This window comes from Electrophorus electricus, chromosome 10 (genome assembly GCF_013358815.1).
Source record: "Electrophorus electricus isolate fEleEle1 chromosome 10, fEleEle1.pri, whole genome shotgun sequence".
Lineage (NCBI taxonomy): Eukaryota > Metazoa > Chordata > Actinopteri > Gymnotiformes > Gymnotidae > Electrophorus > Electrophorus electricus.
In genome coordinates this window covers 6,367,082-6,393,123 of record NC_049544.1, presented here as the reverse complement: position 1 = coordinate 6,393,123, position 26,042 = coordinate 6,367,082, and the positions used below count along the sequence as shown (strand labels likewise).

Sequence of the window (26,042 nt, the reverse complement as noted above, 5' to 3'; positions counted from 1 at the left end):
TACAACAAATAAGAGCCTTCTGTAATAATAATACATTATTCATTATTTCATACATCCAAACATATACATACAGTACCTTACACACACTTTTACACTACAAAATCAATCATTGCTTCTAATACACTTTTTTTCCCCCCTCATTATTAAAGCCAATTTAGTTAGTTCAACCACATAATATATAGTGCTAAATGATACGTTAGCCTCGTTAACTAGCCTGTGCAGACCGCATTTAAACGCAGCTGTCAATCAAGACGTAGTGCGCTTACTTTGGGGGGCGCCTCGTCCGACCCGGCCGCGTCCCAGGCGACGGTCACCTGCCTGCGCATCTCCATGCGGTTGCGCTCCTCCTGCTGGACCTTCTCCTCCGTCAGGATGGTGCTGTGGAGACACGGAGGCCACACGCCCCGGTGAGTGAGCACCATGATCCGGGGATCTGTTAGCCCAGCGGCGCCGGGCGGGGGTGGTAGAGACGGACCACACGCACAAGCGGAAACAGACTAAACGTTCTTCTGTAGAGTTGACCTTACAGCACGGCTCCGAGGGGTGGGGCGGAGCTTCAAAACCCAACAAAATGTGCTCTTATGCGCCAGTAAATTAGGTAATGCTGCAGTCATGTTCAGACATGAATACTATTATTATTCAGTGCCCCCCCCCAAAAAAACCCCTTGAACAGAGCCAAGAGCAGAAGACCGTACGCATCTCTACAATAATCCAGAATTAAGCTGACAGAGGGCACGTCATATTAGCAGGCACGAGGAACCACTCGACATGAAGGGGTAAAGACGCTACACAGAGAACAGCAAAATCACACCGATGAATTGCACCGTCCGACCCCTCTACCGATGCCCACGAACCCCCAGCAGAAGGCGCGGCGTTCGGAACCAATGCTGGCAAGGGAGCTCGCTCTCTGCGTCCGAGGCGGGCAGAAGAGAGAGGCAGGCTAAGGACTCCGCGGCCACGCTCCGCAAAGAGCTATTTGTGGAAAGCGCCGCTATCCCTGACGGCTCCGGCCAGTGAGCGGACAGCAGATGAATGAAGGGCAGAACAGAGGGCGGAAGCACCTGCTCCCGTCGCTCTGGCAGGGCACCCCCCCCCCGTTTAAACGGGCAGGGCATTCTGGCGTGCGCTTCAACCAGTGTGTTTCAGAGCTCTTACCGTGCTCAGAGCGCCTCAAAACGCCCGTGAGCAGTTTTTTTTTTTTTAAGTATAAAAATAGTCCCTGTACAGAATCATCTACATGAAACGTCTACAGAACGGCGTTGCAACCTCCTGCAAGGACCGTTCAGCTGCTCTTCACACTCCTCTGTGTTGCGATTAGACACCTTCATAACCCGCCAATCACCTGCTTTAGTTCAGCGCACTTAATCATAATCCGTTTCGATTATTTTGCTGTGACATGAAACGTATCCTGGGTGTAATTTCTCACGCTGATCCGACAACTTACACCTACCAGAGCAAATCGCCTGGATTTTTTTAAAAAAAACATTAAAAGGAAGTTTGGACATCACACAAATGCCACTTTAAAAAAAGGTTAAATGACTCGCACGGTTTATTTTAGAAGCAGCTGAGATCAGGCGCCAAGCTTATACAGTTAAAAACCTCTGTCCAAGTCACTTCAGTGTTGTTTTCTGAAGTATTTACTGGGAGCGTGATGGTCTTGGTCTGACTGAGGAGCTCCAGACACATGGTCGGGGACGGGGATTTTTAGTAACGAGTGTAAGGAACAATACGAAGGAACAAGTGTGCTTAACGCACACGTCTGAGGACCAAGGGAGCTTCCTGTTCCTCATCATCACACGACCACGGCGCTCCAAGAAAGAAGAGCAGGAAGAAGAACTGCCCATCAGGAAACACGCAGCACCACTCAGAGCTACAGCCTTCACAGTCAAAAGACAGACGCTGCAGTCTAACATGAAGTAAGTGTCACAGCATCTGCCAGCGTAGCGAGAGAGAGGAAAAAAAACACCCAAAACAGACCACTGATAAACCACCCCCCTCGAAAAAAACAGACGTAAAGATGCAGGATTTAAGAGGCTTTTCTGCGCTGGGTGATTAGGATCTTAGCCACACCTGCGGCCCTTTATGCAGGTCCTTTTTTGGGTCTGATTCTACAGTGTGCTGGCGACAGTGCAAATATTTACACGGTTTCCAGGACGCCGCGGCACTGCAAGAAAGTCTGGGAAGTGACTGATGTAAGACAAATCAGACAAGTGGTGAAAAAGGAGAGAGAGAGAGACAGACACACAGGGAGGGGGGCAGCGGTTAAGTAAAGGTCCTAGTTGCCGAGAAGACTGCGGTGACTCGCCCCGGTGTCGCGTCACTGCGTCTGCACGCCCACCGGAGGCGTGCTCCTCAGACATAACCCCCCCCCAGAGAGCGTGTGTGGACAGGAGCGTGAATGGCTGGCAGACTAGCACTGCACCATTAATCATGGTGCTAACTTTACCTCTGTAGCCGTAGGGGCCTGTTTCTTCGCTGCTCTACCTGTGTGCGGGAATGGGTGTGCGCGTGTCTCCGTAAACGAGTAAGAGGTGGGGAGCCGGGCAAAGGGGAACGGCTACGACTGCGATATCTGCTCCCTTGCCATGACCCCTATGAGATCAACCACAGACAGGAAGTGACACATACTGGCATGGCCCTTACTCAGGGTCAGAGAAGGAATTCCCCCAGCGTGGACCTGGGGGTGAACTCGTGTGCCTGGTGCCTTCCCCCGCAGAGTTCAGGCGGGTACGAGGAGACCGTGCCCTTACACGCATTTGCCATTCGACCGCTCTCAAAACGCTCTCGGGATTTACCTTTAGAATTAGGCAAGAAAAAACACTGATCTGATTGGCACAACAGCCTGCCAAAATGGGAAAAGGAAAAAAAAAAAAAAAAAAGTGTTAAGGTTTATGGCAATTTTGCTGATACAAATCACTTACAAAGAGATTTCCCGCTTCCCACCTAACTGCACTGAGAGATGGACACGCAAACTTGCAGACGGGGAGGAAAGCTGTCAGCTGCCAGCGAGTGCGTGCTCAAGCACACCGATCGAGCAGAAGCACAGCCTGCAAAGTGAACTGATCGTTTCGGTGCATTTCAGCGCCCTCTAGTGTTAGAACGCGGACAATTCAGCGTGCCCCCTAAACCTTAAGATTCCTACGGAACTTTGAAGTTGCGTTTATATAGGTAACACACGTGATGCTTTAAAAAAAAACCTGCACATTCTCTGTACACATTCTCCGGCGGGGGTCGCCAGGGCGCGGCGGGCACTGACCTCAGCTGCGCTTTCAGCTCGTTGAAGCGGGGCCGCTTGCTGGGGTCATACGCCCAGCACTTGGTCATCAGGCTGTAGAGGGTCGGGGGGCAGTTGTGGGGCATGGCCAGCCGCTCGCCGTTCTCGATGCGCCCGATCACGTCGTTGTTCTTCACGCCCTGGAAGGGCTTCACACCATACATCAGGATCTCCCACATGCACACGCCTGGGAGAACAGCAGACAGAACACACAAACTCGCACCAGGTCTCACGTCTCTGAGCTCTTGGTCATGTGATTCTGAATTCCCTGGAATGCTCGTATTTATATAGCAGTCTGGTTCCCAATACAAGTTCCCAGCAAAATGTTCTCGGTGTCTGGACGCTACGATGCGACAGACGTCTCTGCAGAGCACATGTGCTATGATGACTTCATATGGCAAAGAGACTGAGATGATGACCAGTGGGAGCTGAAGAGAAACTCAGTGTGAAACGCACACACGCACGAAGCTCACCATTACACCAGGGTGCACACACGCCTCAACATTCCATACACAAAACACACACACGCACCCCAGCCCAACATTCCATAAACTCACCATTACACAAACACACACACGCACCCCAGCCCAACATTCCATAAACTCAGATACACTCCTGAAATTCACCATTACACCAGGGTGCACACACGCACACCCCTTATCATTCCATAAACTCACCATCACACAAACACACACATCCTGATATTCCATAAGCTCACCATTACACAAGGGCACGAACACACACACACACACACACACACACACACACACACACACACACACACACACACTTACCAAACATCCACACGTCACTGGATGAGGTAAAACGTCTGAAGTTAATGGACTCTGGCGCCATCCATTTAATAGGCAGTTTCCCTTTAGAGGCTACAGAGGGAGAGACACACAGCTCTGTTCATTTCCATGGCAACAGTGAACTATCAGTTTGGAAAAGCTGTGCTCTGGACTTAAGTGGACAGCAGTGATAGCACCACTTTGCCTGTGCTGGTGCCTAATGGATGATGATTACTCCAAAGCAAACTATACAACTATATTAAGAAAACAAAAAGGCTTCTCCTAACTAAACCAGTCCCGTTATGTTCGGTATACTGTCAGCGTAGAGTGTCTCAACAACGGGCGACAGGTAGGACAGGACCTTTATAATAGGAGCTGTCCTCCATGTATCTGGACAGGCCGAAGTCCCCGAGCTTCACGCAGTCCGCCGAGGACACGAGCACATTCCGGGCGGCTATGTCCCTGCAGGGGGAAGCAGAGCTCGGAAGTTGTGAGTGGGAGCGCGCGGCGGACACGAGGACGCGCGGGCGCGCGGGGGCACTCACCTGTGCACGAAGCGCTTGCTCTCCAAGTAGGCCAGCGCTGTGCTGAGCTGATAGGCGAACAGGATGAGCGTGGCCAGGTCCAGGCTGTACTTCCGCACTTGCAGGAAGGAGCGCAGCTGCAGACGCACGGGAACACAAACACAGCAGCGCCCGCCTCAGACAGGCTCTTATTGTGGGTTTATTTGTTTGTTTCTTTTCATTGAAAGAAAGCGTTTTTTCATTTGCTGCCTCTTGGGTACATTTTCTTGTGGTAGACCCCACTTGACTTGACCATAAAGCAGTCTAAACCAATTATTAAGGTTGCCAGATTGCCTATTAAAACCCTGCATTTAACCTACGCCTGTGACTATCCCTAATCTCTCTCACCATTCCCTGATTCATATCCACTAGTTCACTGTATCACCCACACTGATATGTAAGGTAATAACTACACTCATTAGTCCCACTTTTATGGTCATTTAATGACCAAAAATATAAAATTAGTCTCTTTTAATGGCCATAAAGTATATGATTGTACAGTCAATGATAACATGGGCATAAAATGTGCTATTTAATAACTGCTTAAGAGCTATAATTTAAACCAAAGTTCTTCCTCATTTGCAGTGCCATGTTGTAACATCGGACGTTATCTCTGCCGACCCAGTCTCTTCGGGAGAAAGGGACTTCGGGTATGGAGTTGGTTTTCAACGGCTCACGCCGCGTAACGGCGATGTACCGGTCAAGTGCTGGACTTGTAAGTGCATACGCGCTCTAAAGAATGTTTCAGCACCTCTCCAGACGCGTCACCGCGATCGTACAGCCACTTCCTGTTCTTCTGTTCAGCAGCCTCGTGCCCGATCTACTGAATGCTTATGAACCAGGTGTTACAAGAAATTCCTGCCAGCTCTAGGAACACTGGGTAATAATCTAGCTTCCTTGGTGTGCTGACCTAGGGCCAGCTTGTCAAGCCATGTTCCTAGTGTAGCATAAGGGAAACAGAGAGAAGGGGGAAGATCAGCATGCATAACACACCTCTCCCAGAGTGCAGAGCTCCATGATGATCCAAACAGGATTTTCTGTGATGACTCCAATCAGCTTCACAATGTGTGGGTGATCGAACTGGCGCATGGTCACTGCAGAGTGAGAGAAACAGCATTCAGACTACTTACAGATAAGCGCACTCCAGCACACACCATCACTCAGTATATTTAGAAATATTTAGTATATTTGCACTTTAACACATTGGTATCATGATAATGGCCTTTGTTTAAGTATGTTGTTCAGTCCAGTGGTCATGGACCACAGCGTAACCATGGCTACAAACATAAAAGTGTAACACACTGAATATGCACTCTCTCAGGCTCCTAAGATGGTTCCTATTCAGTTAATGAGATAAGAACAAAGACAGAAGTAGAGACACAGGGATATAGCTGCCACACACACGCCAACACAGCACGCACAGGAGACACACACACCCACACACAGGTCCCCTCAGCAGAGATTATTCAGGACACGGGGATCCAGACAGCGGCTCGGTGTGGGGGCGCTGGTTTGGACGCGGGCGAAGACGTGTCAACCCGCATCACAGCACCAATGAGAGAGGAGCTTTGATGTGGTCCTCAGCTCACAGATTCTCAATCAGACCGTGTTGGTATTGCGCGCGCACACACACACACACACAGTGGTTGTATATACGTCAGGACTCACGGGCCTCCTGGAGAAACTTCTCGCGGACGCTGTCGGATGTGCTGTTCTTGCATGTCTTTACAGCCACAGACAGGGCAGGGCTCTCCTGCATGGGACAGAAGAGCGGACAGCGGTCCAGGAGCCGAGCCGTCACAAGTGCTGTTGGCAGGTGTGCGTGTGTGTGCGTGTGTGTGTGTGTGTGTGAGAAGCAGGATACCGGACAGACGTAGACTCCCTGGTGGACGTCTCCAAACTGGCCCTCCCCTATGCATCGGCCCAGCTCGATACGCTCCCTCTGGATCTCGTAGTCCCTGGCTGAGAGGACACATGATGTCAGAGAGATCAGAGAACAGGCTGCTTTGGAAGGCTACGCTCAGACGCCATATGAACCAACTATCTCAGAATGACAAGGGCTGGCCTGAGGTCAGTCCTGCCTCTGGTCCCAGTGCATGTGATCGGTAGCTTTATTCTGAGACATTTGATGCACAGGGGCCATGGATTTCAGCCTAGAGTACTTTACCAGTGGTAAAAATCACCTGGCATTGTGGGTAACAACTCCAAAACATGAGATAATGATCTTCTGAAAGTTTTTTTACAAAGGCAACCCTTTCCAAACCAAAAAGCATCTCTGACAGTATCCACCTTACTCCGGCAAATATGAATTCGCCAGGTTAAAGTAATATGAGTTTACACATGCAATGAAAATCATGAAAACAGTTCAGCTTGCAAAACAAACAAACAAACAAACAAACAAGAACAATTTGTTTAAAACTGAGATGCAATGTGAATATGCTGTAAGAAAAAAAAAACAGCCTATTAAAAACATAACCACAGGATGTTACAAGAAAAAAATATACACATTCAAAATACAGTGACCAAAACTCACTACGCGTGCTCGGTCCGCTTGGTCAGTATTTAGTATATCCACCGAACAAAAGTACAGCAAAATATTCACGAGAATTTAGTAACTCGTGACCAATGAAAGTACGAAACCACAATCTGACAGGCAGGAAGAGGCATACACACACAGAGACACACACACAGCTACTCACATGCTTGTATCCAAAACACACAAGGTCAGAGGTTCCGCATTACACAAGCACAAGCCAGAAAACCCCCGAAAACAATACAAATGGAAGAAGCAGGAGAGACCATTACCTTCATCTAGTCCATAGTACTCTGTAGTGCCATTAACATGAGAGGAGACAAAATTGGATACAACACTGGATAATGTCAGGGTCATCATTAAAGGGCAATCCCTCACACAACAAACGCTTGCCATCTCACTAGTTAAGCAAAGAGCTGAGAGTCACTGCCATTAACGTAGACCGTAAGCCTGTCTCTGGTCACCTAGGTGAAATAGTTTTTTTTGTTTGTTTGTTTGTTTTTAAACGTCTTGCTGTACAGACAGTACGGCATAGCGTGGCTCACTCTCTGTTCCTTCCTGAGCTTGCTAAAGTATCTGCTGGCCGGATCTTGGAATTTTCCCCGAGGCTCCTGAATTACCAAAACGCACAAAGCACGAGCACATTCCCATGGCCAATCAGTAAATCGCTAAATGCGCGCTATGGCAGTGCGTGTACGGGAAAAACTGTTTTTCTGTTTGGATTTTAGAGGCCGTCTTTACTCGTGGAGGGGGTAAGGGTGCCTGTTGGAACAGGGGACTGCAGAAATAACCATTTCTTCATGAACAGAGAGCATGGGTCTGAAAAGCAGCTGTATTAAGGAGAGCTCGATAAGTCCAGCTGTTCGCTCTCGGGGCCGGAGTTGCTCGGCAGTAAGCAGCGCACGGCACCGCACAGCCCTCGGAGTTTGTGCGGCGGACGAAAGAGCGGTGCGGGCGCTGGAAATGGGGTTAGCGTCGGGTGCCTGGATCCCGATCAAAGGCTCTGGGAACATCTGGTCTGACGAGACAGCGGGGCGAGGAAACGAGCACGGACGAGGTATTAGGGCGGAGCACACCTGCCACACCTCCCAGCTGATCCTGGATCAGGCTTCGCTACCTCAGAATACCCAGGAGAACAGCAAAGCAAAATACGGGCGTCCGTGGCGTAGTCCGTTACCTTCGGCGCCCGAGCCTGGACCAATCACGTGTAGCCAAATCCTAAACCATGACCATTAGCAGAGGAAAAACCCCAGAAAACTACAGGAAGTGTTTCTTTTTTTTTTCCAGCACCTGAGGGCTGCGTGCACATAAAAAGCTGGGTGTACTCACTGGACGGCATGGTGTACGTGTCTTCGTCATCTACGATCTCCGCGTAGTCATCTGTCTCTGCGCGAGAGGAGGGAGACGATGGCGTGAACCGGAGCTGAGGAACCGTCCAAACGCTTCGGCGGATATCTCAGAGTCTATTCTTTTTTTCTTTTTGTTTGTGGAACCCTTAAAGGAGGTCCTCCACACTTCCCTTCGTAACTACCACCTCGGTGCTACGGCAGAACCCCCTACAGTGTCTACACACATTCGCGGAGCCCCACTGAATGTTTAGCAGGTTTGGCAGCCTTATAGGATATGCACAGCTGTGGTATGAGAGAGAGAGAGAGAGAGAGAGAGAGAGAGAGACTGCGTGTGTGTGTCGGGGGGGGGGGGGGGGGGGGGGGTGGAGATGAACAGCTTCAGTGTTTTTGGGAAAAACAGATGAAGTCATGGGCAAAGCAACACTCCTGCCTCTGCTGTCTGCTTCTAAGGGAAAAACTTACAGCTAAAAGTTTAAGGAAAGATCTCCCTATCAAGGCAAGGAACGGCGCCGCTGCTGGCAGGCCTGGGTACAGCCAAGCAACACATCCTGCCGATATCCTGCCCAGCTCGTATCTGTGTTGCTGAATATGAGCTCACGGTTTGGATGAGCGGGGGTAGGAATCGCCCAGGGCTTAGGAGACTCGCCAAATATTCACCCTCTCCTGCCCCCTCCCCATCAGGGAAAAAAAGATGCAACAGCTGGTGTTGACAGATAAGGATCCAAAATGAACTCAGCGTGGCTACTCTATTCAGACTAAACCACCTTGAGTCCCAGGGCAGGTTATTACCGTTGTGGTGGCTGCACATGCGCGCATCGAAAGGTCATTACCAGCTGGACATTAACAACTGAGCAACGGACGGCCGATTCCACCACACTGCTCAAACCCGTTTAAAAGTGGAGCGTTAGTCAGAAGGAACTTTGCCTGGGCAATTCCTTTTCGAACACGGAACGTTCTCTGGTGGTGCGGTTTGAAATTTTACGCTAGATGACATGCTCAGTTCAGTAACGGTTTTCACTCGGGCCACATAAGAGAGAGGAACATGACTTTACCATCCCCGCTAATCTCATCTGCAGATCCGAGAGGCATGCGAGAGATCGCGGAGAGAGGGAGACAGACAGACAGACGGACAGACAAAGAGAGACAAGGAGAGATTATATTCATTTCTGGGAACCACAGAGAGAAGCAAAAAAAAGTTGTAGGGTTGCTTGTTTCAGACCGATGGCTTGGACATGTGGTAAACGTCGTCACACACTCAGAGTGAAAGAGCAACGCGTCTGTGACTGCACGGTGTGTCAGTGGCCAGGAAAGCCACACAAAGTCTTCGACTTCCGATATGCTAACGTTCACCCACCCGCCCAAAAAAACCCAAAACACTGCACACTGGTATCAGAGCTGCCGCTGTCTGTTAAACACCTATATTATCGTCAGACTAAATGCAGTCATTATCTGATGAAACCGACCGAGGCCTTTCACTCAAACGCCTCAAAACGCTTCAGGAGCTAAAAGGCAGGTGTGCCGAGACTCACCCGAGATGGAGACGGCCCTGGCCCTGACCCCCTGCAGCCGCTTCTCGTGGTTTGAGGCTCTGTGGAGCAGAGGTTGCAGCTGGTGAACGCTGTACATCATCACAAACAGTCAAAACGCAACATCGCTCTCCTCCGGCTAGAGCAGACCGACGGGGACACAAGCTTGTCGCTAGAGGAGGACAGGACTGTTCCATTGGTCTGCAAAAGACGGGGGGGGTGGGGGGGGAACCTAATAGATTACAACCTGTTTAAACAAGGGCATGGGCAGGCCAGGGGCTGTTGTTTTGCCATGGTAACAAACTGAGAAATTCCCCATGACCGAGGCGGGTAGGCCGGCCCAGAGCGGCAGGTTAGATGGGAGATGAACAGAAGCGCTTAAAGTCGATGCCCGAGACAAAAGAGCAGATTATGCACAGACACGTCAGCTTGGCTCGCACAGGGTTAGGTTTTAATGCCTGCATTCTCCTTTTTGTGACAACTGACGGGCCGAGTTAACGTCTGGGCCTGAGGTGAGAGAGGCCTGGCAGCCGGCGAGTCAGACGGAAAGGCAGCCTGCCGTCTTCGTCTCCATCACAGACACAGGTTCACACACGCACGGCGAGGAGCAGGAGAGATCATCAAGCTCTGGATTCTGCTGCGTCAGCACGGAAAGGCACGAGTGTCAGCTCCCAACCTACCCCGCCGCCCCCTCCCCGCGTCCTTTATCGCATCCGCGGCGATCGGCAGGGGGCGTGGCTGGGACTCGAACTCCAATCTGATGCGAAGGGCTTGCCACTACAGTGCTTTGGCCAGGGGGGTTTTCCCGTAACACCGAAGGGGGGGGGGGTAGATGATTATCGGAGAGATCGTTTGGTTTACAAAAGGAAAAAATATCACTTACTTTGGAGCCTTTGGGATTGAAGGCAATGCTCGCTCTCCCTCTGTGGAACACAAGACACAACTTGCTTTAAGCTGGGAGCATAACGGTGCAGTACAAGACTACACGCGGTGATAAAGCCAGCAGAACAGACACAAAACCCGCTCACCCGAACCGCGTACAAGTCTGAGGTCAGGTGGAGGAAAGGGGTTTGTACCTTTTTGCACGCGGACGATGAAGGACAGGGAGGTCCCGTTGACGAGGCGACAGTACCCGTCGATCAGGTCGGCCATGTTCTCCGCGACGCTCGGCGTCGGTGTGGTCACTGTTAGAGGCTGCAGGATGCACGCCCACCACAATGGTACACGTACACACACACACACACACACACACACACACACACACAAGACTTATGTATATAGCCCCGGGTAAACACACAGAACTTAAGTGTGGAACTAAATCTTCAATAAGTATTAATATATATGTGTGTGTGTGTGTGTGTGTGTGTGTGTGTGTGTGTGCGCGAGTGTGTACCTGTAGTGTGTGTGTGTGTGTGTGTGTGTGTGTGTGTATGTACCTGTATGTGTGTGTATGTGGGTGGGGGGGGGTACCTCTGCTGCTCCAGCAACATCCAGCTGCAGGATGCCCTTCTTCTCCTGCTCCTCAAACTGGATGCTCTGCACATGTGTGAAGTCGGCCAGGTGTGTCGGCTGTACACGCACACGCACACACGATTAACGATGCTTGCAGCACACAATCTCCTGACTGCAACATTAACACCCAGGGAGGTGCTGTAACTCAGGGATGCCCGCGGCCGTACTCACAGCTGAGCCTTTATCCGTAAGGTAGCTGACTCCCTCCTCAGGGCCGATGGCTAGCTCCACCGCTATCACCCAGCTGGACTGGAGGACACACCACAGCAGAGGGTCGGTCTGGCAGTTCAACCCCACAGACTGTCCAGTACTTAATCACACACGTGGCCAATAATAACAAGCCTGACTGCTTCGGCTTAACTGTTCCTTTTCAGCCAGCAGAGGTCATTAGAGTCCATGAATAATGTAATCTCTTCACTAAACATCTGCCTAAGAGACAGAAATTTTCTTTTCTTTTTTGGGGGGGCAGGGGTACAGAAAAAAAAAGTACCAAACCCCCCAATTGCTGAGAATTCCAAACTGCAGGATATGACGGCGGCGGGTATGAACTCACCCCGAGGGCACACTTAAAGCACTCTTTATCAAATCTGTAAATGGGTCCCAGGATCTCGAAGAACTTGAGGATGCTCTGTTCATCGTTGAAGTTGGCAAACTGCTTAAAGGTCTGCTGGATGGACTTCCGTAATGACTTGGGCTGTGAAGAGAACACCAACCGCACGACTGGATCACTTTTCAGTGGGCTTGGCTTCCACACTGATGCTAAACAGCTCTCTTTGAATAACATGCAGGAAAATCTCCTCCCATTGGGGGAAAAGACATCAACCATCAATGCATATTCAAACGTTCAACGCTAACTCAATGAATAATTCATTGACTTGGAGACTCAGAGCTCTTTTAAGGTGACTGTATTCCCTTTATGTTTCCTTACTGAAACATAAAAAGAGAAAAGGACGTGTTACTGGGTTTGCCGCTTTTCCGGAAATTTTTGCACCCTTTAAAATGTTCACTCAAATTATAAATCAAGGGAGCACCGTGTTTGCAAAGAGTCTCGACGTAAACAGACCATCATTACACAAATATTATATTCAGATCCCATTCCCCATGTTTAATTATCTAATTGGAATCAATTAGACAATTTCATGTCAACAACATTGAAGTCAAAACACCACTCCAAACGGATTTCAATGAGTAAAATCTATCTACCCGTGATCCTGACGAGTGCTTTGGTTTCCATGACGACATGTAAAAGGCAGTGGGTAATTGGAGGCAGTATTAGGGTAGAGGGAGGGGGGTGTGCCTAAGCGAGAGAGAAACAGCATCCGCACAAGGCAAGCGGACGGGCCTTTCATGTTCTCTAAGCCTCACCCTAAATTTGACTAATTTTGGACCCATAAAATTAAACATGTATTTTTTATAGAACGCAAGGTGGATACCATTTTTATCACTTGTTTTCCCTCTGCAGCAGGGATCTGTCCTAAAATGTAACAAAACACACAAACGCACAGCAGCAATTCCAACATAGTGTACTATGGCTCCACTAAAACATACGTTTCCGTTTTATTTATTTATTTTGTGTTTCTTTTTGGTCGCATCACTTGTCATAAGAAATTGCACCTTGAGCCTAGACGACTCCGTGGGAAAGCAAGACAGCCTTCAGAGAATGAGCACGTTTAGTTCAGCCTTAGAACCTCACCACCCAAAACCCCAAGCAGAGAGAGGACGCAAATGTGGTTAAAGCAGCGTGGGTGGGGCTTCGTCCCTGCCGTGGCTCAGGGGCACCTGCTGAAGCTCACCTTGACCAAGTCCAGCAGACTCTTGGGGAAGAACCTCCTCAGGCCGACGTCTTTCCTGCGGAAGAAGCAGAGGGGAGAGAATTGAGGGTCAGGAGAGGAAGTCAAAACGGTTTAGTGCATGCGAACAGATCTCGGGCTGGAGCTCAGACTGGACTTCCGCTTCACGTACCACCGAGCCGAGAAAGTTTCTGAGGTGTCAGCTCGAGGCAATCTTAGTAACCTGGACTGTAACCCATGGGTCCAGGTGTGCTTCAACAGCCAAAACCAAATCACTGTTTTTACCTGTTACTGTTGTTGCTATAAACAAGCCTCTTGAAACACAAGCAGGGAAGACTAATAATGAACTAATGTTGAAGAAAATGCTTTCTACACACCTAACTGGAAAAGAAAACCTCCTTAGTCTCCAAAGGTGCCCTGGGTGTGATGTAACCAGCATTAAAAAGGTATTTTAGGGTGGCACTAGCAGGTCAAAAGCCAAAATATTTTGCTCTCCATTTTAAATTATAATATATTCTATAGTAATATATATTATACTGTATCACAAGAGATTTTTCAGTTTCATTTTCCAGTCCGGATTGGATATTAATTGTTCTCCGATACTTAGTTGCGAGTGTCCAGGAGCACCCCAGGATTAACTGAGTTCCCTATGGGAGATTCTGGAAGTTCCAACCTTATGTCACCATGGCTGGGGGGCATTATTCTCCACTATAAATAGAGCAGACAGGTTATGGAGAGCGCAATTTACTCTGACCCATATACAGCAGAAGAGAGGAGCGAGGAGCGAGGAGGTGTCTGAAGCATCATCCGACAGCCTCTCTTTCTCCGGGAGTAGATAACCCACAACCAGCCTCAGCACAGGCGGGTGAGGCCGAGTGGTGTTGTACAGGGGGGAGGGGCTGAGTGGTGTTGTACTGGGGGAGGGGCTGAGTGGTGGTATACTGGGGGAGGGGCTGAGTGGTGTTGTACTGGGGGGAGGTGCTGAGTGGTGGTGTACTGGGGGGAGGGGCTGAGTGGTGTTGTACTGGGGGAGGGGCTGAGTGGTGGTGTACTGGGGGGAGGTGCTGAGTGGTGTTGTACTGGGGGAGGGGCTGAGTGGTGTTGTACTGGGGGAGGGGCTGAGTGGTGGTGTACTGGGGGGAGGAGCTGAGTGGTGGTATCCTGGGGGGAGGTGCTGAGTGGTGGTGTACTGGGGGGAGGGGCTGAGTGGTGTTGTACTGGGGGAGGGGCTGAGTGGTGTTTTATAGTCATGTCTGATCTGCCATAGATCCACTTATCAAGTGGCAGAAAGCTAATAATCAAAGCACGATGCCATCACTGAAAGGCCGACTTACTCTAGCAGTTCGTAATTAGACTTTTTATCAAGGGCGTTTCCTGGCATCTCTCTGAAGAACCTCCTGAAAAACAGAAGAAAAATACAGTACACCGATTTGCCATATTTATGTGTTCTGTTTCACACACACACACACACACATTATGCAATTCAAATCTCTCACCTGATTTCAAGGCAGCCAAGTTTAAGTGCAATGTCTTGATCAACTTGATCAGCCACTTCCGTCATATAATCACTTCTCACCTAGAGGGTTGTAGTGGGGTTTGGGGGGGGGGGGGGGTATTTAGAAGGAGAATTAGAGCCCCGTGACTGCAACAGAGCCAGCATGCTCTGAAAGGACAACTCTGATGTTTATAGCAGAGCAGCATGAGAGGATGAGAGAGATCTTTCCTTATTAGCCTCAACAGAATGCATTCCATATGCTCTAGAAATATTGTCCTTGATGTAGTTATGCCGACAGAGAGAGAGAGAGCACACCAGAAGATGAAAGAAAAGAAGTGCTGAAGTGCATTATAGCCGACTGCAGTGAGCATGCCAGTGGGAGCAGACATAATGGATACATACACGGGAACACACTAACAGCCCTTCCACCATATTGCAGTGGGAACTGCAACATTTTGTTACTGCGTTTCAAAGGGACCAAATATGGGTCATGACTTAACACGGCCTCCCTCCTGAGAACAGACTGATACTGGACATCGGACACAGGAGGGCGGAGTGACTGCAGCCTCCCAGCCGGGTAGATGACCCCAGAGAGGGATGCAGGCTCCTATCCTGTCTCCTGTCATTTCTGGTCTGCTTCCGGTGAACTTGGCACCGCAGACACTTAGTGATGTGCTAAACTAAAACTTACTGACCTAGTTTAGCTACACTGCAAACACCCTGCAACACACACACACACCCCCGGACACACACACACACACACACACCCTCCGTGACAGTGGAATAAACACGTGCACATGAAGATTTACACATGGCTGAGGAGAGAGTCTTCAGGCTTATTACCTGATGGTAAAAGTAGTTGAGAGTTGGCTGATCATCAGCGAACTGTTTTAAGAATCCTTTTGGCAAGTAGCGTATCCGCAGTTCATACCTGAGCACAGAGGAGAAATTATACAAACTAGTCAAACACAGTTTCCAAACTGAAACATGCTCAGTTAGCACAGGTAAACACGGAACGCGGATCTGATCTAGCATTTGTATTAAACCCTGCTCATTTCAATGGCATTTGCTGGTGCTTAAACACATGTAAATATCGGTCTTAAACGTGGATATATTTGGCTCATTTAGACATGGCTTGAGCGAATCACCAAATGCTTGAAAATTCCATGTGACTGACCACACAAGAAATACTGAGACCACACGAGAATTACTGAAAAATTGTCTTTGACTTAGCAGTAATAGTATAATAGTCCAGGTTGCTTGGGGGATGATTTAGGTATTCCAAGTGCCTTAACAGCTGTGAGTCTGGGAAGCAGACTGGGAACGTAGCAACGAACCAAACACAGGCAAGCTCTCAGTATCCTGTGTGAGTGCAGGCTTTATTGATCCTCATTCAGTTATTTCCAGCTAAGGCTGCCCCTTGGTACACAGCCCCCCAGTCTGTCTGCTCGGCCTCAGCCCCAAAGGCTGCTTGTCTACGCACTGCCCTGTAGCCTGCCTGTGCACTGTCAGCCGCAACAGAGGCGGTGCTTGCGTGTGAGCACACGTGTGCGCGTGAGAGCGGTCCACACGCGTCAGCCACCAAGTGTTCACGCCGTACGAAAGTGATCAGGGATCGTAGCGAGGTGTTCCACGTCGGCCTGCCAGAGACCTCGATTACGATTTCACGAATGCTTGCACCAAGCAGTTGTCCGCCTGTCGGGGAAAATTCCACCCATTCCTCCCCATTTACTCCCAGCCTCTTTACGGTCTGCTTTCAATAACCCCCGATTACCCAGGCAAGCTGAGCCCATGACGGCGTGCCAAAGCACCTGTCAGAGGTTCGTATTGGAAATCTGTTCCAAGGACACAAGGGCCGAGGTTTGCTGTGGTCTGCGATGGACAAGGGATGAAGGCAAATGTCGCTAAACATTTTGAAATTTGTTTTGAGTGGGGCCGGGGTAACGCTGGGCTAAACGAGACTCTCCCGCACGGTTTATACAGTTTAAAAACAACATTTCATCCTAGAAAAACACCAGAACCACACGTTGCTAGATCCATTCCTGTTCCATCCATTAAACCACACGACATATTCCTTTCTCAAACAGGTGATCCTCGATGGTGAGCGTTGTGGGTGGAGCGTCTGTTGTAAAGTCCTGGGCCCACTGTTATAGCGCCGCGGTTCGTCAGAGCTGGCGAGAGCCGCAGCCTGTGCGGGGAAAGTGTTCACCCTTTGACCTGAACGCCTCCGTTTATTCCACGCTAAGGATGAGCCCCATTCACTTCAGAGCATTCGACAACAGCTCTCTATCTGAGCAGTTCACTGCGGACCGTGTCTGTTGTATTCTCTGAGATTAGACATCCTCTGCAGTGGGGTTCAGGAAGGTGCAAATAATACAGTTGACATCCTGTTCGGTCTGTTTCGGGTGACCTGAGAATCGATGCACTGCAGCTTCCCCCCAAACATGCCAACACGTGCTTCCGTTTTCACGGAGCCAGCATGACCCAGATATTAAGGCCTACATTTCATACAGTAGGTCTATTCTGGGACTTGAGTCTTAGGAAGTGTGATCAAACAGAGGAGGAAGCACTTGCTTTTGCATTATTTAATGTTTGCTCAGAGGCAGGCAACAGTAAGCCAATGCTCCATTAGGAAAAAGCTAAGCCATTACTGGACTAAAAGAAGAGATCAGAGGTAGAGGGTCTTGGAGAAGTGACCAGAGGTATATAGGTTAGAAGTAGTGATCGCTGGTCTTCCTCGAGGACCATTAAGCACCTACAGCTGATCCAGAACGCAGATCTTCTGAAGATCACTCTTGTTACTCCAGTGCTGTTCCTTTCACAGTCTTCCAGTAGCTGCTCGCATCAGATATAAAACTCTGATGTTCGCCTTCAAAGCCAAGAATGGACCCCCTACAGGATGGCAATGGTGAGAGCCCAAGCCACGCCTTGAACAGTCTGAGCTTCAAGAAACGCCCTCCTTCAAGTCTCGTGAAGACAAAGAACCAAGACTCTTCTTTGTCCTGGCTCCCAGTTGACGGAACAAACAGTGCAAACTGGCTTCTCATAGCATCTCACAGCTTACTCCAAGCAACTTTATTTCAGTATTTGATCTATATTTAAATACAAAGTGCTTTTGCTTCGCTGACACTGGGAGGAGACAGCCATGGTTGCTAAAACATAAATCGCTTTATGGCGCTCGACAAAGGACTGAAGCTTGCTTTCAGTGAATCTATTCTCTTCTGCCTGTCGCAGCTCTGAAATGTACAATGAGAGACTCATTCACATATGCCGTCACTGAGGTACTGCAGCTGAATTTAAAAGTAAACGCGAACAGTTACAATTACAAATGCGTCAAAACACTCCACGTGAACAGCCACCTCACCTCCACTCGTCCTGAGGGTGGCTGCGCTCGTAGCGCTCCCGTACGCGGGACACGCCTGCGTCCGGGTGGAGCCAGCGCACCTCGCCGGAGTGCAGGTGGCTGAGCCGCAGGCCGAAGCAGGCCACACACCGCGCCTTGTGGATGTCCACGATCTTCTGGATGACGCCCTGAGGACACAGAGCACACAGAGTTTCCTTCACGGGACGGGACGAGCGGCAGTTTCGAGAGTACGCGATCATTTCTGAAGAAGGCTGACGTGTGTGGAGATTACAAGACAACGTGGCAGATTGGCAGGGACCCTGCACGGGTTCTTTGAATCTGTAAAAAGCCTGGCGGGCTTTATAGGAAAGCCTGCGTAACGCCTGAGCCACCGTGAGGTGGGAACACCATCACTGAGAGAAGCAGCTGAGTGAGTGAAGAAATTAAGCACTCGCACACCGATGGGGTTATCGCGGATGTCGCGGACCAGAAGGAAAGAAGAGAAAGCGGGAGAGTCGGAGACGGAGTTGAATCAATAAAGAATCGCATGTAAAACAAAGCAAGTGTAAGATGGATACAGAGATGGAAAAAGATGGGGAGAGTGAGAGTGAGAGAGAGAGAGAGAGAGAGAGAGAGATCACACCATGCAAGTATGATCTAATGACTGATCATGTTTAATGGTCTCTCGTGCAAATGTTTAAATCCAGAATCAGTCCTTTATGATCCGTCAAGGTATAAATAATAATAAATAATAGTCTGTATTTACGTGACTTGGCACATGTATTACGTCCTAGACTACAGGTAAAGACCTAAAAGGATTTGCTTAATATTTAATACAGTGTTTAGTTCATCATGTCATACACGTCATCCACAGCCAACCTGGTGATGGCAAAATAGGGCAAGTTCATGATTCATGATTCAAAAACCAAGCCATGTTAATCATTTAGAGCAACGGGTCACAGGCTACTACTCTCTACTCGACTGGCCACAGTGGGAGGAGGGGGGCCATTTTACCTCCTGCCCGTTAGGTAAAATGGACCATTGATGAATAATCTAGAAAATGTATTGCAATTTGAAATAAGAGCATGGTGCTACATCGAACATTAGGAGGTATAGCAGCATTATTCAACCAGCCATTTGTTTATATCATACACAAAATCCCACTGTGCCCTGTAAACACACAGATCAATGTCAAATGCCCCAAATGAGTGTCAATACCAGCTCTAAAAACAACAACAAAAAACCCTCATGCAGTCAAAAGTGTAAAAATTAGTTTCTTTAACCGCCTGAACACACCCAGTGTTCACACATGCATGTATGTCATATCCCATGTTTCAAATTCAAAATACTTCTTTCACATCCTCCAGGCCTGACTGCTTTCCTTACAAAGCCAATCTGCATGTTCCCAAACGACCGAGGGTCCCGTGGCCTCGCGCAGCCCTCGCTCACCCTGACGTCTGTGGAGTCCCCGTGCCTGATGTTGCTGGCCCACGTGCACGGCTCGCTGCTGCTCTCGAAATAGTGGAAGACTTTGAGCACACGCTCCAGGGTGCCGGCCGCCCGCTCCACGCCACCGCTGTAGCGCGGCTTCGGGCCCTGGCCCAGGGCATGGTTCAGGTTCGGGTCCACGTGAGCTGCCGCCATGCCTTTGGTGGGTGCTAGGTGTCGGTCATATTCTGCAGAGGAAAGAGGAGAGAGCATTACTAAACAGAAAGCAGTGTGAATCTGCATACACTGTACGCCTGCAAACGCCTCGTTACCACTGTTAAAAAAAAAACAAAAAAACATTGGCTGATCATGGTCCATGCTGAAGTTCTAAAGGAAAAAAATAACAATCAAATACACAAAAATAGTAAACATTTTGCAATTTTATAAAACCCTGAATTCACGGTCATCTACAAGCCTATGCTTGTTGAGGTCTTGTTGTTAAAACACTAGTGGTCAATTAACTAAATAGGTTGCATTATTTATATACATATCTGATATATCCATTCGTCTTAAAGGTGCTTCTAGTCTATGAGTGTTACACAATTCAGATGTAGTGCATTGGGTGCTAAAAGGAAAACATTGTGACAAACTGAAGCTATGTATTGTTTTGTTTACACACACACACACACACACACACACACACACACACACACACACACACACACACACACACACACACAATCGGAGACCACCTTTTGTTGTAATTTGCAGTGAGCAACCATCATGTACAAGTCATTTTTTTAAATATAGTAATAAAAATGAAACAAATGTAACATTACCATGAAATATCAAATCCCTCCATATTTCATCACTATTTAATTTGTCTGCTCTTTCACTCGTCCATCTTTACAATCTCAAATCCAACCTTAGTTAAAGCTGTTGCTGTTATAGCTGTGTCCTGTCAGGACAAAAAGCTGTCAGTTGGATCTTTCCAAATTCCAAAATCCTGAAATCCTTTGACCAATAGTACGCACATGAGGGGACTGTTTAAAAGTATGTGATGTTCACATTCTGACAGAAACACTACAATTATTTCAAAGTACTGGTGGCAACTAAATGTTTTCAAAAGACAGAGAACAGGGTCTGATTTAAAAGGTGTGATGACAGAAGTACATCTGATGTTTTTATATACACATATATATATACACACACACACACAGCCTGGCCAATAAAAAGGTCACACACTCTAATATTTCGTTGGACCGTCTTTAGCTTTGATTACTGCATGCATTCGCTGTGGCATCATTTCCACATGCTTCTGCAATGTCACATTTATTTCTACCCAGAGTTGCATTAATTTTTCCCCAAGATCTTGTATTGATGATAGGAGATTTGGACCACTGCACAAAGTCTTCTCCAGCACATCCCAAAGACTCTCAATGAGGTTCAGGTCTGGACTCTGTGGTGGCAAATCCATGTGTGAAAATGATGTCTCATGCTCCATGAACCACTCTTTCACAATTTGAGCCCGGTGAATCCCGGCATTGTCATCTTGGAATATGCCCGTGCCATCGGGGAAGAAAAAATCCATTGATGGAATAACCTGGTCGTTCAGTATATTCAAGTAGTCAGCTGGCCTCATTCTTTGGGCACATAACGTTGCTGAATATACACCTGACCAACTGCAGCAACCCCAGATCATAGCACTGCCCCCACAGGCTTGTACGGTAGGCACTAGGCATGATGGGTGCATCACTTCAGCCTTCTCTCTTCTTACCCTGATGCACCCATCACTCTGGAACAGGGTCAGTCTGGACTCATCCGACCACATGACCGTCTTCCATTGCTCCAGAGTCCACTCTTTATGCTCCCTAGCAAATTGAAGCCGTTTTTGCCAGTTAGCCTCACTGACAAGTGGTTTTCTTAAGGCTACACAGCTGTTTAGTACCAATCCCTTGAGTTCCCTTCGCATTGTGTGTGTAGAAATGCTCTTACTTTCACTATTAAACATATCCCTGAGTTCTAGTTGTTTTTCTACAATTTGATTTCACCACACGTTTAAGTGACCGCCGATCACGATCATTCAAGATTTTTTTTCCCACCACATTCCTTCCTCGAAGATGTTTCCCCACTGTCCTTTCACTTTTTAACGATCCGTTGGACAATTCTTAACCCGATTTTAGTAGCTTCAGCAATCTCCTTAGATGTTTTCTCTGCTTGATGCATGCCAATAATTAGACCCTTCTGAAACAGATTAACATCTTTTCCATGACCACAGGATGTGTTATTTGACATGGTTGTTTAACAAATGAGAAGCTACTCACTGCATCCGTTAGGGTTAAATAACTTGTTGCCAGCTGAGACATAATCATCCATGCAGTAATCATTAATGGGAGGTTCTTACTCATTTGCTTAGTTAAATCTAGGTGGTGACATTTTTTTTTTGCCCAGGCAGTGTGTGTGTGTGTGTGTGTGTGTGTGTGTGTGTGTGTGTATGTATGATGCTATAATCCTATATCATACATTTTATGAATTATGGCAAATCAGTAATATGCAATCAAATACCTACTTTATTATCTACTACCTATTTCTTTATTAAAAGATAACAGATTCTTTCCCAAATTCTGACAAAACAAATCTCAGGAATCTCAATAGTAGCTCCCTAGCAGTCAAACAATTTCTACTGCATGGTAACAACACAAAAACGAACTTTTCAGAGACAGCAATAAGATCTAATCTCTGATCTCAAGTTGCCATTTACCTTTAAAATACAGAGGGAGAGGCACAGAATAAAAATTCAAACCAATCAAATTTTTTTTAATAAAAATTAACAGCCAAACGCCAATTTGTTTTGACTTTTAGCTCATCTCTGGCACTTCCTGTCCAGCTCATAGTCCTACTTTTTCTGTGACAAGGCCAGCATATACGAGCCAGAGCTATGCCAAACATTGCAGGATTCCAACAGCGCTTGGGACACTCGACAGCCCAAGCAAACCACTGAATCTCAAAGTACACACACACACACACAAACACACACACAAACACACACACACGGAATACTATAAACGGATCAGGGTAGGGCTGGTCCTGTTGGAGTCTCCCTATGCCTTTATCGCACATACTCAAGCACACACGCATAAAAACATCCCCACAGTGTTTCCTCTGCTCTGACAACACATCCTGCTCATCACAATGCGCTCTCGCAGGATGAAGCTCGAGCGAGTCACCGTGGATGTGCAGTTCCTGTCCGTCTCTCCCGCAGAGACGAGGAGACGGCAGCCTGCTCTTCCTGAGCCGTCCCCCCTACGGCCTGACAGCAGAAAGGCCGGATTCCCACACCATGTCTCGGCCGGCTCGCGTGCGGCGTCGTGTCGTGAAGACATCCTCCCCGCCCCTTTAGATGTGATTTAAAAAAAAAAAAAAAAACGAATCCCATTAATAATGGTTTTTAAAACTGTCAGGCGACTTGGTCAATGCATCACTGCAAGCCTTCTCGTTTTGGCTCGGAGGCAGACGATTGGCCGAACATTTCCGACCCTTCCTGTCTCGCTGATTAGTTGGACAAAGACTCTCGCCCCAGTTTGTGCTTGATCAGCCTTTTGGGGTGTCAGGCCAGGAGCTGGGAGTGGGAAAGGCGTGACTGATCGGTGAACAGTCTCCTGCACATGTGCAGTAGAGAGTGCTTAACAATACCACTTCCACTGTTGAATCAAACCAGCACTCCTCCTGCACAAATCATAGAGCAAGTGGAAATAATTGGGAATGGCTGCATCACGAGACACATGGGGTGATGTCTTTAAAAGAGTAAATATAAAGCTACACAGGACAGGAAAGCCCAAAAAGAAACCATGCGACAAACAAAATATTTGAAACTGCGGTCTTAGAAGGCATCGCCACATGTCAGACACCTTTAAATGTTCTTTCAGTGGTTTCAAGGTGATTTGACCTTCAAAACGCACGCTTGGAGCTAAAAACCGCTAGGGTACAAACGTTTATTCTAAGGACAGCACGCGAAAGCCTCTGATCTCATCCAGCACTGCCCTCGCTGCAGTGTCCGTTACCCCCCTCCGCGGCTCTTACCGCGGGTTAACGACACATCGACTGTGCCGGGCTGCAGAAGCTGCGTCGACTCTGAGGTTATCAACAGGAACGTGCTCATCCTATTGGGCCTGGCTGAATGCGGTAGCAACAGCTGTCGATAAGCATAAGAGTGACGAGCCCCTGGCGAGCACCGACAAGCACAGATCTAGACGCCTCCACCTTTCGTCCCACACAGCCAGGCCTCTCGGCTTTGTATCTTTCTCTGCCGGGGCTCAGAGGAAATAAAGCACCTCTCTATAGCCGAAAGTGTCGCTGAAGCCCTTTCCGAAGGTTCTTCCGAGGTGTGGCCCCGGAGGTCAGCCCCGACGCCAGCCTGAAACGTCGAGTTGTATGAAGGAATTACGTTGCTAAGAATAGCCCTATAAAATAGACCTTGGGAAAACTATTTTTAGCACTAACATTCCCTTAGAGCTGAGAGGTCTGAAGGTACAGAACTGAAGTAAATGAACGGAGAACTGAATGGTCTGAAGATCTGCTGCAATGGCCCAGCTTGCGTCTCTGTGAAGTTCTCAGGACCAATATCATTAAACATTAAAAGGACTGTTACTGAAACAGCTTCTATGTCAACATCACTCAAGAACTAGCTTTACATCAGATGAAACTACACTGGGACACACATTACGTCTGTTAGGATGTGTCAAGACATCTTCTTGGTATGAACAGGTCAACTGACTGCTGTTGCAATCAAGAACATCCTAGGCTTCCTTGCCCTTCTCAAACCACGCTAGCCGCATTCAGTCAATTACAGATTATTCAGACAGAAGGTTTGCCATGGGCTTGTGCTTCACCTGGTACACATTCACTAAAGAAAAGGCTCCCACTTGCCCGTTGCTATCGATTTTTTTAACTCCTTAAATTCCACCTCCGCAAAATCACTATGCAAAACTATTCAGGCAGAGAGGCAGAGTGGCAGAGTGAACCTAGTTGGTTCAGACCACAACCAGCCTCATTCAAAATAACCAGTAGGCAGTTTATCTTTAGAAAAATAGGGGCTTCCCACTGTTGCCAGATTTGGGGCGGATTCTGTTTGAAATTGGCAGGGAAAAAGACGCTTTGGCGGGCGCACCAAATTTGGGCTGGTTTGTAATTATTTTGGCGGAATTTTCTCTCTCTCACACTCACACACACACACACACACACACACACACACACAGTATAATGCTTTATGAAGCAGCTGTAAATTAAATAGGCCTGCCTTCTCCCCACATCCTATCAGTTGTCAAAAGTTTGACTGACATGTTACTCACTCCTGCCTAGCAGACGCTACAAGGCACCAGTTATCCATCATGCAGGCCAGCGCTTTTGGCTCTCGTTTGACCCTAGCAAAGCCAGTGGGGTAAATACAAATGAAATTAAAGAAAAACAATGGCGATGTGACCCTGAACTAAGGCCTCGGAGAGCACCTGCTACGGGGGACAATTTAAGGCAAGACAGAGCCGTGTGTCCTATACATGCATTTGAAAAGTCGTACTTTGAAAACATGCCGTTTATAAGTAGGCCGTTTGACTGGTTTGTTTGACAGTATACTGAGTGGCCGTTTTTGATGCATTTTAGACACTTGACACGTTTTGGCTGCTGTTTGCTTAAATCAATCCTTTTTACTAGATAATATCTTGTAAAGCTACCAGGCAAGCTAGCCATCCCATACAAAGATGGATGTTTACTCGCTTGTTTGTTGCTAACTAGCGATAGCAACTTAACAGCTCGCAGTGTTCTTGTGGTACTTCTGCTCGAGTACGGGACTAAAATAGCCACCATTTATTTTAAAGTTGGTTTTTTTTTTTTTGGTTTTTTTTTACAGATACTAATGTTTCCAATAGTCTGTCCTAATAGATGTTTGAAGAAAAGGGCACGACGGTTTATACGTTTGCTATTGAAGTCATTTCTTGCGGTCCGCAGTGGACCCACTGCTCGTTAACCCAGCACGTCCACCTCCGCCTGTTGACTGTTCACCAATTGCCTTCAGAAACATTTCCAGCACATGATTTCGCACATGAGCACCGCCCGCCCCATCCTTTCACTTTGCTTTCACAGCAAAAGGCTGAAAATGGTGTTTCCCATCGAAGCGAGAGCAGCTGAAAGCGTCTGATGCGGATAGTGCTGAGTGTAGGTCCGGGGTAATGGCAGCACCACAGACAGGATCCTGCCTCCTTTCACCAAAAGAAATCTATAGCCCTCCACCTGAAAGGGGGCATTACGACAAGGGCTCTTGAGCGGTGGAACTAACCAACCTCTTCCTCTCCTGGGCACTGTCAATCACAAGAGAGCCCCCTGCCCGTCACTGTCAATCACCAGAGAGTGAGAGAGAGAGTGAGTGAGAGAGTGAGAGAGAGAGAG

The 26,042-nt window shown here is 48.1% G+C and overlaps 1 protein-coding gene across 13 annotated transcripts in view; it reads right to left on the bottom strand.

Moving 5' to 3' along the window:
- The window catches only part of ptk2ab (protein tyrosine kinase 2ab), a 53,741-nt gene that overhangs the window by 12,402 nt on the left and 15,297 nt on the right, over positions 1-26,042 (bottom strand). For 5 of the 13 annotated variants that reach the window (XM_035530442.1, XM_035530443.1, XM_035530446.1 and 2 more), the window contains 23 exons: positions 19,626-19,852; positions 18,198-18,364; positions 15,677-15,764; positions 14,835-14,914; positions 14,673-14,735; positions 13,342-13,396; positions 12,102-12,242; positions 11,720-11,797; positions 11,507-11,605; positions 11,113-11,230; positions 10,920-10,959; positions 10,040-10,098; positions 9,563-9,580; positions 8,491-8,547; positions 7,434-7,454; positions 6,493-6,590; positions 6,297-6,381; positions 5,622-5,722; positions 4,611-4,726; positions 4,427-4,527; positions 4,069-4,158; positions 3,257-3,461; positions 267-378 (listed from right to left, as the gene is read on the bottom strand). In XM_035530442.1, coding sequence (XP_035386335.1) covers positions 267-378; positions 3,257-3,461; positions 4,069-4,158; positions 4,427-4,527; positions 4,611-4,726; positions 5,622-5,722; positions 6,297-6,381; positions 6,493-6,590; positions 7,434-7,454; positions 8,491-8,547; positions 9,563-9,580; positions 10,040-10,098; positions 10,920-10,959; positions 11,113-11,230; positions 11,507-11,605; positions 11,720-11,797; positions 12,102-12,242; positions 13,342-13,396; positions 14,673-14,735; positions 14,835-14,914; positions 15,677-15,764; positions 18,198-18,364; positions 19,626-19,852 — 2,219 coding nt within the window. The remainder of the gene's footprint in view (positions 1-266; positions 379-3,256; positions 3,462-4,068; positions 4,159-4,426; positions 4,528-4,610; positions 4,727-5,621; positions 5,723-6,296; positions 6,382-6,492; positions 6,591-7,433; positions 7,455-8,490; positions 8,548-9,562; positions 9,581-10,039; positions 10,099-10,919; positions 10,960-11,112; positions 11,231-11,506; positions 11,606-11,719; positions 11,798-12,101; positions 12,243-13,341; positions 13,397-14,672; positions 14,736-14,834; positions 14,915-15,676; positions 15,765-18,197; positions 18,365-19,625; positions 19,853-26,042) is intronic. The other 8 variants (XM_035530445.1, XM_035530449.1, XM_035530453.1 and 5 more) reach the window with 3 other exon arrangements.